A 14,064-nucleotide genomic window follows, 5' to 3' on the forward strand; every position below is an offset into this window, starting at 1 on the left:
TCCCTCTGCCTCTCCTCCCACTTGTTCTCTCAATCTCTCTTTCAAACAAATAAATAAAATCTTTAAAAAAAAACACATTTAATGGTAAAAAGTTATGATGTCTATTATTTGTCTTTAAACAATTTAGCATAAAAATAGATGAAGCAAAATGTTAACACTGGTTAATTTTAGGTAGTGGTATATGTTTATTACATTCTATTTTTTGACAGCTGTGAAAATTTTCTCAAAAAAAAAAGTACAAAATAAAACAAAACACAAGAATGAGTAGTGTCAAGATCCCTTCCAGATGCACTATTTGATGAATGGATGACTTTTTCTAGTCCGTTTCTTGCTAATGTCGGAGATTTGCAGAAAAAGTGCCCAAGTCAAAGGCATCTGGGAAAAGGCTCGCACAGTTTTTCCTTGATCATGACCAGCAGCCCTCAGACCTGCCTTTCAAGAAGCCCATGAGGGTTTCAAACCTCAGTGTCTAAGCATGCCTCCTCCAAGAAGACTCACAGATGCTGCTCAAAGCCATTCTCTGGCCCCCTCTCCATGGTACCCCCGCCTCTTGCTCTTCCTCCTAAGGAAATATTTTCAGACCCAATGTCCAGGAAAGATCAGTCATGAGGCTAAGAATAGGCAGAGCAGGTGGGTGCCTCCTCATTAGCTGTGGGGGGTTGTGGGGGAGGCGGGGGTAGGATTACCTGTCAGGACATGCCTACGCTGACCATCTGCTCTCACCACGGGTTTCCTAGCACTTGGCTGACCACGGGCAGGGGAGATGGAAAAAGTCACCAGATATTTGCAAAACTCTGTCCTCTGGGCTTACTTGCCATAGGAAAGGGCCAACTGCCTCATGAGGACAGCTGTCCACAAAAAAGAGCATAGGGGGTCTTCGAAGAGAAGATCACAGCTCTTCTCCACAATTATCAAGCAGTCATGACAGAATTACAGGACCATTTACAATTACAGCTTTTCTAAGGTAATCTGGAGGGAAAAAATTTTTTTTTTGAAAGTAGGCCCAACATGGGGCTCAAAATCATGACCCTAAGTTCAAGACATGGGCTGAGATCAAGAGTCAGATGCTTAACTGACTGAGCCACACAGGTGCCCCTGGAGAAAATATTTTAAGTGGCCTTTCAAATAGGCAATAAAAATTGAAAGATAATCCCCCCCCCCAAAAAAAAGAAAGGAAAATACCAAAGCAAAGGAAAGCAAGATAGATAATCTCCAGAGCTGGGTGGGTGTGGGGAGACAGCCCACTTACATTTTCTTGCTAAGATCTTTTTGAAGAGCAGTTTGGCAATCTGTGAAATGTACAAATCCTTTGTTCCATGATCCCACTCCAGAAATCTACGCACAGAAATGTCAATTCAAGTGAGCAAAGATAAAGGTAGAAGTTACCAGCAACTCTACTTATCACAGTGAAAAACTGCAAACAAGCCAGATACCCATCAGCAGGAGGTTGGTTAAACGACCGTAGCCTGTGAGCTGCTCCGGGAAAGGAACTCTGTGCAGCCATTAACAAGAACATGGTAGAACTATTCCTAGTGCTGTGAAAAGATATTCATAACCATAGTTAAGTGAAAAAGTTCCTGGGGCGCCTGGGTGGCTCTGTTGGTTAAGCATCTGACTCTTGACTTCAGCTCAGGTCATGAGCCCAGGGTCCTGGGATTGAGCCCCACATCGGGCTCTCTGCTCAGCAGGAAGCCTTCTTCTCCCTCTTCCCCTGCCCCTCTCCCCTGCTTATGTCCCCCCCCTCAAATAAATTTTTAAAAAATTTGAAAAAGAAAATGAACGAAGATTGCCAATAAAGGAAAACAAAGATATTTGCCTTCTCCAAACACTGCCTCAGGCGTCATTCTGAGCCAGTGGGGGCTCGGTGCTGGACTGATGGGCCTCAGCAGGGCAGCCGCCTCCCCGCCAATAGCCTCGGAGTTTCCTGCCTCCTGCAAGGGCAAGCCTTTGACCCCCTTGGCCCTCAGGTGGCAGCTGCAGTAGGAGACAAGATAAACTGAACACCCCACCCACTCAGCCGCCCAAATAAAGGGTAGGAGGCAGCATGCATTTTGGAATCACAAAGAATCTGACTGGATGCTCTCATCCATCCTAACTGGATGAGAAAGAACTACTTACTGGTTGGTGTGGTGATTGTAGTTGGCTAAGCTCCAGAAACAGGCCCATGGTCATAGGCACAAGAAGGCCAGGATTACTGTTTCAAGAGAGAGGAGATGGAAAGCAATGCCGGCAGGAAGAATGGCATATTCCTGGGGCAACATTAGACCAGGGGCTCTCATGGAGGGCCTGGTGGAAACCTGCAGGCCCCGGGCTGCTCCAGGCACTTAGTGGGCAGGGACCAGGGCAGCAGGCCGTCTGCAAGGACAGCCCCGCACTGTGGAGAAGCGTGCTGTTCCTATGTCCCTCTGAACGCACACAGGCTGAACGAATACCTCAGAATGTGCTGCAATTTCAAGAACAGAGATGTTTTTGCAACACTTCGATTCCATCCAGTCACTTACCACAACACTGGAAATAATTCTGACTGCTACCTTTCATAAGCAAGACCCAGATCATCTGCGAGAACATTGAAGCCTCACCTCCTCTGCCCCCAGCGTATAATGGTATCCCTACATCATTTATGTCATGTCCTTCTTTTCCTTACCATACACAGGAGGTCAAATCTGCTCTCCTTGCTACGTGTCATTCTAGGGCATGCACATTCTCTGCTCTCTCCTTTCTCGATACTTCTTACATGGAATGGCTTCTGACTTTCCTTTCCTTGAATCCAAACTTATTTATTTAAGTAGGTGCCAGCATCTGATTCCTTCATTAGATTTTTCTAGGGTAGTGGTGCCCAAGCATTTGCACACTGAAATACAGATTGCTTTATTAAGCATTATTTTCCTTTTACTTTTTATTTCAGTTAAGCCATTTTTTTCCAGTTCTGTATACAGGTAGGAGATAGATATACATATCTATACCGAGAATATGTCAGGATAATAATTTAATGTTTGTTATAAAAAAGGAGCATTGACGGGCACCTGGGTGGCTCAGTCGGTTGAATGGCAGGCTCTTGCTTTTGCCTCAGGTCATGATCTCAGGGTCATGAGACTGAGCGCTGCATCAGGCTCCGTGATGGGCACAGAGCCTCCTTAAGATTTTCTCTCTCCCTCTCATTCTGTCCCTCTCCTCTACCCCTCCCTCCCTCTCTTAAGAAAACGGGGGGGGGGGGCGCCTGGGTGGCACAGTTGGTTAAGCATCTGCCTTCGGCTCAGGTCATGATCCCAGGGTCCTGGGATTGAGCCCGAATTGGGCTCCCTGCTCAGCAGAGAGCCTGTTTCTCCCTCTGCTGCGCTCTTTCTCTTTCTCTCAGATAAGTAAATTTTTTTTTAAAGATTTTATTTATTTACTTGACAGAGAGAGAGACAGCCAGCGAGAGAGGGAACACAAGCAGGGGGAGTGGAAGAGGAAGAAGCAGGCTCCCAGCGGAGGAGCCTGATGTGGGACTCGATCCCAGAACGCTGGGATCACGCCCTGAGCCGAAGGCAGATGCTTAACAACTGAGCCACCCAGGCGCCCCTCAAATAAGTAAATTCTTTAAAAAAAAAAAAAAAAAGAGCGTTTGGACCACTAGAGCCGAGAGCCACAGCATGGTTTCAGAGAACTACAACCCCTGCCTAGTCGAGACAAGGATAATAGTTGGGGTTTACAGACTGTCACCTGGGTACTATGAGTCCATACTCCCATGAGGTATAGTTATTACTCTCCCTTTACACATAAGGAAACCAGGTTCTGAGACATGAAATGGCTCTGCCAAGGTGAGCTGGGGGCAGAGCCAGATCAGCCACTGGGCAGTGTGGCACCAGAGCCCACGAGGAAAGCCTGGACCGGTCTGGCTGGGAAGACTGGAATGTGGATGGCATGACAAACCGCAGCCTCTGTGCCCACCAGGCCCCCCACAGTGCTAACATGTCTGAGCTAGATGCCAGTATTTGGCACCTGGAAGATGTTATATCAAAGTTTCTGACTTCTGAAAAATCAGAGGATCTGGCCACAGTGGACTCATACTCCTACATGGCAACTGAGGCGGAGGGTTTGTAAAATAGGGCTGTAATTATCCCACTCTCTGTACCCGCACCCTTTGTTGTGGTGGCTGCTGGTGTACCCACACACTTTGAATAGACCCTGAAGCTCCTCCCCTTGAGAAGTAGGGTCTATTTTTCCACCCCTTGGGTCTGCAGCACAGCATGCCAATTCCCAGCCAAGACCTCCAAAGGCCTTACCCTCCCCTGCCCCCCACTTCCCTTTTCCCTTCCCCCCGCACGCTCCCTGTCTCAAACCTGTGACCACCAACTGAACAAGCCTGGGCCACCTGCCAGATGATGAGAGGCTGTGCGGCCAGAGCTGAGTCCGCTCCCGTGTCTCAGATACACAAGAGAGCCCAGCCAAGATCAGCAAAGCTGACCTACAGGTGATCACAGGCACGTGAAGGTGCTCAGCCAGGGCTAGAAGAATCGTTTACTGAGCCTGGCTACATTGCTTACATGCAGCAGGATGAGCCAAATAAATGTTCGTCTCAGGGCATTCTGTTTGGCGGGCTCTGTTACACAGTGAAAGCTACTCGACACAGCAACCATCAGCAGAGGCAGGGCCGCAGGGTCTGTTGGCTCTGGCTGGCCCCAGTCTCCACTGCTCCCTTTTGCCCCAAACCTGCGACCTTGCCTCCCTCATTTTCGTTACCTGCCTCTCTCCTATTGAAATATATTTAGAGACCCTTGCAAAAGCCTAAATTTGTAAGACCCACGAAAGGACGAATCAAAGGGGGAAGTGATGTAGTTCTTTGGGGGGTAGGGTGGAGCCAGGACATGGGTACTTGAACAGGAGGCTTCAGGGTAGTTGGGGGAATAAGCAAGGGAGAGGAGGGGAGGGAGCAGGAGCTTTCACAGGAGATAACGTCATCTTCAGAGACCTAAATCTACATGGACTTTCTCTTGGGTGTAAAGGGAATGTCTAAGCAAGATGAAATAATAGTAGCCTCTTTTCCTCCTACACTATTCTGATTTCCAGAAAATGACCTTCGTCTCTCGCCATTTGGGGAGCTTGTCCTGGGGGAAGATAGAAGCCTTTTTGAAACCGACAAGAAGCAGAACAATCCCAGGCAAGGAAACATAAACGACTTTTAAATATACAAAGAAATGACCGACTTTAATCATGAGAAGTAAATGCAAAATGAAACCACACTGAGACACCATTTGTCACCTCTCTCAGTTGCAAATATTCTGAAGTTTAATGACGCACTCTGGTGAGGCTCTGAGGAAAGAGACACCCATACCTTGCTCATGGGAATGTAACTTAGTATAGCCTTTATAGAAGGAAATTTCGCAATATTATCAAAATTATCCATACATACTTTCTTTGACCCAGCAAGTCCATGTCTGGACATTTATCTTACAGAAACATTTGCACCTGTGGGGAATCTCAGTGATTCAGTTGGTTGAGCGTCTGACTCTTGATTTCGACGCAGGTCATGATCTCAGCGTCATAAGATCAAGTCCCACATCGAGCTCCGCACTGCGTGCAGAGTCTGCTTGAGATTCTCTCTCTGCCTCTCCTTCTGCCCCGCCCCCCACTCATGCACACTCTTTTTCCAAAATAAATAATTACAAAAGGAGAAATACTTGCACCTGAGTAAAATGACATATGCTCATGAATAATCACTGAACACTATCTGTAATCTCAAAGGAAAAGAAGCAAATCAATGTCCTTTAATAGAGACCAATTAAATAAACTGGGGAGCAGCCATGTGGTGGAAGAACGTGCCGTTCAAAGGCTCACACATGTATGTACTGAAATGGGAAGATACCAAGATATACGGTAAGTGAAAAAAAATACAAACTTTCTTTAAAAAGGCAGTACAAGGAGGGCATATATCTGTATCTGCATCTAAATGCATAAAGAAACTCTGCAAAGATCCACAAGCAATTTACAAGTGGTTAGCTTGACTTTGGGGCTGGGAGTAGTATTTGGGCAGATGAAGGGACAGGATTAGACAGGACAGGACAGGATTCTTTGTGCTGCGTAAATCTGGATGTTTTAAAGCTTGTGAACTATGTAACTGTTCTCCATTCAAAATTTTAAATTAAAAAATACCTGTTCTCTACATATTTCTATCTAGGGCTTCTACCCACTGGGGCCAGCTCTGGGTGGTGAGGGCAGTTATGATCTTATTTCACAGGGCAGTTTTCAGCTATCTGTGGAGAGGCCTTCCGAGGTGATACGAACTTGCTTCATGCCACTGCTGCCTACAGCGCACGGTTCCCACATCTCACTGCCCTTCCCATGGGAGACAGAAGTGCTGTTCACCAAATGTTTCTGCCTTTCCACTTCTGGAAACCCTGGCTTCCCGGGAGTTGGACAAAGCCGCGGGATTAGTTCTGGCCCATGAATTATGAGAAGTGACGAACATTATTTCTGGTCTGGAGCACTTAATTACCGCATCAGACCCTCCAGAGCTCTTGCCCTTTGCCACAGTTACTGGCAATAACCCACAGCGTGGCTGCTGTCAGCTTGGGCCCCAAAGTGAGGACGGCACACAGAAGGCACCCACAGAGGAGCATAAGGAAGGTATAAGTCGTTGTTATTTGAAGCCACCGAGAGTTGGGAATGGTTTGTCTCTGTGGCCTAAGCTGACTGAGCCACTCCTGAAGCAGCCTGAGCAGCGCCAAGGAGGGTGAGCCCTTGACAGCTCCTGACCTCGGGCTCAATGGCAGCAGGAGCATGTGCTCACTGGTCATTCTACTCACACCACTGCCTCGATGATGCTCTGGACCTCTCGCTGCAGCTCTGGCTCCTTCCGGTAGGTCTCCACCAGCAGCAAGGCCTGGTCGTAGCTGGCACAGTAGACCTTGTACACTCGCTCCAACTCCTCTTGGAATTCCAGGAATAAGTTACCTGGTGGCGAAAAAGCAACAAGGAGCCCTCAAAGGCATGTCTGTATGTCCCCTTACATGGAACATGGTGGTGAATGAGAGCTGGGCCCTCAGCTCGGGCCCTCAGCTCCGGAGCGAGACTGCCAGGCCTAACCAGTTCTGTCACTTCGGGCAAGTTACCGCTTCTTCCTGAATTTCCATGTTTTCATCTCACTTTCAAAAGCCTGCTGTAAGGATTATGTGACAGAATGATGCAGAGCTCAGGCTGGGGTCCTGGGAGTCTAAATAAAGCACAGCTATCATTACAGCAATAATATTAATACTTCTCATATTTGTATGTTACAGTTTACAAAACATACTTGTGTTATAGCTTTACAATCACCGTGTGTGGCAAGTACGGCTTCAAACCCCCAGTCTATAAAGACACATTCAGGCAAAGCACAGGTAGTCACAAGCTTGGCTTGGAGTCAGACAGAACTAGGAACACATCTCCAGCCAACCCTTCCCCGGGGGCATAACCGAGGGCAAGCCCTTGACCTCCTGGGCACTTCATTTTCTCATCCATAATTAGAATAAAAATAGTCTTCACCTCCAAGTATTTTTTTGTTAGGACTAAATCAAATAATGAGTACAAAAATACCTGACGTCAACTTTACTCACGAAATATTTACCAACTGCTTATTTATGCATTATACGCCAGGCACTCTTCTAAGCTCTGTGAACAAAACAAAGCCCCTGCCTGATGGAGCCTGTGTTCTCGCGGGGAAGACAGACAGTAAGTAAATATATTACATACGTCAGAATGTGATGACACCAAGAATCAAAACAAACCTTTAGAAAGTAGTAGAAGATCTATGTAAGGAAGGCGTCCATGAAGACGTACGTGTTTATGAGACCAGAAGTACCTGGCCCTGGGAACGTGTAGCGGAAGGAGCACTCCAGGCACTTCAGGAAGGAGAAACACAAAGGGCTTTAAGCCTTAGGCAGGAGAGCACTTGGCATTCGGCCAACACCAAGAAGGCAAGAATAGCCAGAGCAGAGTAAACAAGGGCACAAAGCAGAGAAAAAAAACAAGAACTGTAGCCAGATCACACGGGGCCTCAAAGTGGGTAGGTAAGATGGAGGGAAGTGTTTGGATTTTATTCTAATGGTGGCAGGAAGCAATCAGAGGGGTTTGAGCAGGGATGATCTGCTTTCTGTTTTAAATAGGTCACTCTAGTGCTCAATTCCAGCAGCACATATACCAAAGTTAGGATACTATGGAGTAGATTAGAGTGGTCCCTGCATAAGAATAATAGGCAAATCTGCGAAGCATCCCACATTTTAATTTTTTTTAATTTTTTAAAGATTTTTAAAATTTATTTGACAGAGCAAGCACACAAGCAGGGGGAGCTGCACAGAGAGACGGAGAGGCAGGCTCCCCACTGAGCAGGCAACCTGATATGTGGGCTCCATCCCAGGACCCTGGGATCATGACCTGAGATGAAGGAAGATGCTTAACAGACTGAGCCACCCAGGCGCCCCGCATTCCATATTTTTAAATGAGAAATCTATGATATTGGTTACTTGCAGCAGGTGGATGCAATAGGGTGGAAAGAATGAGGGAATGGGATAGGGCAGTAGGGATGAGAGGTGAGCATGGATTGGATGGACTGGAATTGTAGGTATCAGTATGAGCTCATGGTTTTAAATACATAAATACAGATAGATATAGAAAGAAATGTAGACAAGGGTATATGCATACATTAGTATATATACATGTATTTCCCAGCTCTATTAGCTGAGAGGGCCTAGGAACAATGACATCCCAGGGGAAACGAGCATACCTACAGCCTAGAGCTTGGTGTCTAAATACCATTCCCCGAAATAGGTACAAGGGGTTCTAGGAGAAATGGTTGAATCCAAGGATAGGACAGGGAAATACAAGATGAGTCTGGAACAACTTGTGGTGTCAGAAAATAAGGATGTTCCCAAAAATTGTTGAGGCATACTGAAAGGACACGGGAGCCAACGTGAAGGAGCTCTCAATGGCCAACACTGGTACAATTTGAATAAGAAAATAAATAATGATGGTACTGGATTCGGACTCATGAAATAAAATAAATGTTCAAGAGTCCATACTGTCATAAATAAATAGCTGAACAAATGAACGGGCATGAAGGGACAGCTCTTGTTTATAGAAAAATTGCAGTTAATAAATGTAGAAGGAATAAGCCAAGTAGAAATTACCATGAGAACACCAGTAATAAGTATTGCCTGGAAGAACCACTGATGGAAGCTAAAACTAGTGGGTGAAAGTTTGAGATGAAATAGGACATTTGCATACTATCAAAGTTTTTCTCCATAAGCTATTTATTAATTACAAGGGGAAAAATAGTAACTTTATAGCGGAAAAACACAGAAGATATTACCTTCTGTTAACTATGTGATCAAAGTTAACATTGTTCTAAATAATAACACACAGTAACATCGTGTGCCCCTATTCTGAGGCACTAAGGACAGGACATTGGCCAGGATATTACTGCCAGGAATGTATAACATCAATTTAAGAAAGAAAATAATTTTAATTTTATAAATATATAAAATGTTCGTAAAATATGCACTTTTATAATTTATAAAATATAGATTATACATGCAGAAACTTTTATAAAATCTATAAAATCATTTTAATTTTAATAACTGAAAACTTCAAATTGAGGGATATATTACAAACCCGGCTTGGACTCCTCAGAAGCGTATGGTCACAAAACACAGACAAAGAAGACTAAGAGAACATGGCCATAAAATGAAATGTAGTAACCTAGACTGGATCCTGGGCCAGAAAAAAAGACATTTGTAGAAAAGCAGGCAAAATGTGAATAAGGTCTGTAGAGTTAATAGTGTTGCAATAATGTTAATTTCCTGGTATTAACAACTGTACTATGGATATCTGAGATGTTAAAATTAGGGAAAGCTATTTTTTTTTTTAAAGATTTTATTTATTTATTCGACAGAGATAGAGACAGCCAGCGAGAGAGGGAACACAAGCAGGGGGAGTGGGAGAGGAAGAAGCAGGCTCCTAGCGGAGGAGCCTGATGTGGGGCTCGATCCCATAACGCCGGGATCACGCCCTGAGCCGAAGGCAGACGCTTAACCGCTGGGCCACCCAGGCGCCCCAGGGAAAGCTATTTTTGAGGGTTATATAGGACCTCTGTACTATTTTTGCCACTTTTCTGTAAATCTAAAATTATTTTAAGATTTAGAAAGTTTAAAAAGAACTTTGAAGACATTATGCTAAGTGAGAGCCAAACACAAAAGGACAAATATTGTATGACTCCACTTTATGAGTTACACAGAGTGGGACTACTATATGAGAGTTCCCTAGACATTCTACTTAATTTTTCTGTAATTCTAAAAGCACTCTAAAAAGTAGTCTATTAATTAAAAAAAAAAATCTATACCATGTTGAGACTAAACCAGGGGTCAAAAGTGGTTACAGGAATGGCTGTTAGAACACTACCTCAACTACCCACAAGAGTCTTTGGTTGTCCATGCAGGAGGAAGTGGTGAGGGTGAAGAGAAATGTGTTAGCCATGAAAGGTGGTGGGGAGCTGTGGACCACAGGAAGCCCAGCTGACCCTACTGCCTCCTGAAGCCACAGGCTGGGCCCCTGACCTGGACCAGGCCCCTGTCGGACACATGGGATGGTGCCCAGTCTAGCTTGGTCCAGCTTTCAGCAAAAACTCCCACAGCGGGACTGCCACCCATGACCGGTCCTCCTCCCGAGTTCTGGTCCACCGATCCTCAGAGAGAACTCCTCAGGAGAAGCCACCAGAAGGAGAGAGAGCACAGAAAAGAGGACACAGAACTGTAGCTAGGGAGAATCTGCATACCAGGAGATCAGCCAACTGCAAAGACCATCCCTGCTAAGAGACAGCCTGGGCGTAGCCTTGAAATCTAGGGCGGTTCCCACATTCTCCTTAACCTGGGTACGCGTCAGCAGGAATGTGACTGATGGCAAAGAAACTGTATCAGAGCGTGGCCAGCGGCACAGGAAGGCAAACTCCCAGAAAGCACGGCTATCCAAAGGGGCAGGAATACCAGGAATGCAAAAGGAAAGACTTAATTCTTTTCCTCTCGTCTTATGGTCAAAGACTGTAAACAAGCCACAGTAGCGGAAAAGTTACTCCCAGCATCAAAAGAATACCTATAGCTGGGATGAATCAGAAAGATGGGGCACCTGGGTGACTCAGTCATTAAGTGTCTGCCTTCGGCTCAGGTCATGCTCCAGAGGTCCTGGGATCGAGCCCTGCATCAGGCTCCCTGCTCAGCAGGAAGCCTGCTTCTCCTTCTCCCCATGCTGTGTTCCCTCTCTCGCTGTGTCTCTCTCAGTCAAATAAATAATAAAATCTTAAAAAGAAAGAAAGAAAGAAAGATAGATGGAAAGAGATAGATGGCCCCTTACACAAGAGTTAGGGCTCTTGACTCTGCCTGGTCAAGCTGTGTGACCTTGGGTAAATTACTGACTTTTCTGAACCTCAGGTTTTTCTTTAGTAAGATGAGGACAATAATAATAGTAATCAACAAGCCACGGTATCATGAGAGTGAAAGAGCTAGTTCGTGTTACTCAGAGTCATGGCTGGCACGTTTCAAAGAGGCAGAAACTTACTGTATGGTGACTAACATAACATAAAAAAAAGAGGCAGAAACTGAGGCTCAGAGACACGAAGGAACTGGTGGGTGGCAGAGCCTTGCCAGTCAGACTCCAAACCATTAGACCCTCACTGCCCAGGTGCAGTAGTCACCAGCCACACGTGGCCTTTGGGCACTTGAAATATGAGAATCTCGACTGCCATGAGCGGTCAGGATTAAAGACACAGGATTTCAAAGACTTAGTACAAAAAACGAAGTAAAATATCTCACAAATAATTTTTATATTGATTACATGTTGAAATGTTAGTTTGGACATATAGGAATAAATCAAATATATCATTAAAATTAATTTCAGGGCGCCTGGGTAGCTCAGTTGGTTAAGCGACTGTCTTCAGCTCAGGTCATGATCCCAGGGTCCTGGGATCGAGCCCTGCTTCAGGCTCTACTCGCTCTGTGGGGAGCCTGCTTATCTCTCTCCCTCTGCCTGCCACTCCCCCTGCTTGTGCTCTCTCTGTCAAATAAATAAATAAAATATTTTTTTTTAAAATTAATTTCACCTGCTTCTTCAATTTTCTAAATGGAACTACTCAAAAATTTTCAATGAAATGTGTGGCCCGAATTACATTTCTACTGGACTCCCTGAGCTACAGCATGGTGCCTTCTGGTGAGACAACCTGGGGCAGGGACTCCTGTGAGTGTTACAGTTGCGTTGGACTCATTCAAAAGAACAGGGGACTTAAGTCACCTGGGAGGAAAAAAGCTTGTAAAAGACAGTCACGCCTGAGGTCCAAAAATTTTTTAAAATGCTGTGGCTACAGGATTGGAAGAAGGGCTTTCTTTGCCTAGCAAGGCGTGGGGGCTGGATCAGGAGTAGAGAGCTGGCAGAAGCCAGGGCAGTCTTGACCCAGCACATAGGGCACCAAAGAGAAGAGTCACGCAAATTCTTTGTGCCTCTTTTTGGCTAACCACAGGGGCAGAAGATGCGGAGGCTGTTTTCTGCAGACTCTGGAAAGGTCAGGAAATAGGACTGCCAAATTAGAGGCGAAAAAATACAGTACTAAATTTCAGTGAAACAACGAATAAATCTTTAGTGTAAGTATGTCCCAAATGTTGCAAGGGACATATGGATACTAAAAAATTATTCATTGGCAGGGCGCCCACGTGGCTCAGTTGGTTAAGTGTCTGACTTGGGCTCAGGCTGTGATCCCAGGGTCCTGGGATGGAGCCCCGCATCAGGCTCTGTGCTCAGCGGCGAGCCTGCTTCTCCCTCTCCCCTGTCCCTCCCCATGCTTGTGTGTGCTCTCTCTCAAATAATTAAATAAAATCTTTAAAAAAGTATTCATCGTTTACCTGAAGTTCCAATTTAATTGGGACCTGTGTTTTATCTGGCAGCTCTACTAGGAAGGCAGACAGTGGAGTGATCACCAGGTGTGCTTGGGAAACAAAGTGACATCCTGACTTTGCTGCAGGTCACCCAGGAAGGCAGAGGCTGGCAAGCAAGGCCCCTTACACAAGGAGCCACATCGAACCTTAAACCCACAGCCACAGAAGGATCTGACCTCAGAGCCCCCAGACCTCAGCGTGTCTTCAGCCTGAGGCTATACTGATTCCCACTCAAAGAAGTGGTAATTAGTAACAGAAGTAAGGATAAAATGATAGAAGTTGAGAATATTTACCCAGGTACTTAAAAAAAAATCTTGTTCTTTAATTTTGCGTTCATCTCTTTTATAGGAAATGGTAATTCATTCACATTGCTGTTTCAGTAAGGAACTCTATTTTCAAGGGAATAATAAACACAACATACAGGCTTTTAGCCCGTTCTCTACTACGCGGAAGCTTTCAGTGCCACAGTTGAGAGCACTCGCTCTGGAGACCGACTGCCAAGCTCAAATCCTGGCTCTGCCACGAGCCGTGTGACCTCGACAGGTTACTTCCCCACTCTGTGCATCCGCATCGTCAACTGTAAAATGAGGTAACAGCATCTACCTTTCAGGGTTGCTGTGAGGATGCAGTTAATACATGGACACCAGAATGGTGCTAAGCATTTAGTAAACATTCAGAAAATGATTTTTCTAGAAAATGTGTGTACTTGTTATTTTTAATCCCCAACATCATTCATGTCTCAGAAAGGGTAGACTGGTGATATAAAGGCCAGGGAACTTGGGTGGGCCCTGTGCCGGATGCCCTCCCCTCCTCCTCCTCTTCTCTACCTGGTATCCCTTCACCTTCCCCATGTGACTCCACTCAAAAACCCCTGGCCTTGAGGTTGTGTCAAGTGACCCACAGCAACAGATGAGAAGAGAATGAGGGACACAGGTGTGAGGTTTATACCCACTCGTCCCACCTCCTTTATGCTCTAGAGGGTCCTCCTGACCATTCCAGAATGAGGACACTCCCACCATCTCTCACCTGGGTGACAGCAAGGCCCCCATGGGTCTCATGCTTCCACGCTTGCCACTCCCTCACAGTCTACTGTCCACAACAGCCAAAGAGGTCATCAAAAACATAAATCGAACCATAA

General features: G+C 45.7%; 1 protein-coding gene and 1 non-coding gene across 7 annotated transcripts in view; one reads left to right on the top strand and one right to left on the bottom strand.

The window, feature by feature from the left end:
- ARHGEF37 (Rho guanine nucleotide exchange factor 37) overlaps nt 1–14,064 on the bottom strand; it is a 49,410-nt gene that overhangs the window by 17,972 nt on the left and 17,374 nt on the right. For all 6 annotated transcript variants that reach the window (XM_034656898.1, XM_019798489.2, XM_011223547.3 and 3 more), the window contains one exon: nt 6,786–6,933. In XM_034656898.1, the coding sequence (XP_034512789.1) occupies nt 6,786–6,933 (148 nt within the window). The remainder of the gene's footprint in view (nt 1–6,785; nt 6,934–14,064) is intronic.
- On the top strand, nt 8,130–8,237 carry LOC117801661. Its single transcript, XR_004624410.1, has one exon. It is a non-coding gene; the product is annotated as a U6 spliceosomal RNA (small nuclear RNA).

Source organism: Ailuropoda melanoleuca, chromosome 3 (assembly GCF_002007445.2).
Source record: "Ailuropoda melanoleuca isolate Jingjing chromosome 3, ASM200744v2, whole genome shotgun sequence".
NCBI classification, from domain to species: domain Eukaryota; kingdom Metazoa; phylum Chordata; class Mammalia; order Carnivora; family Ursidae; genus Ailuropoda; species Ailuropoda melanoleuca.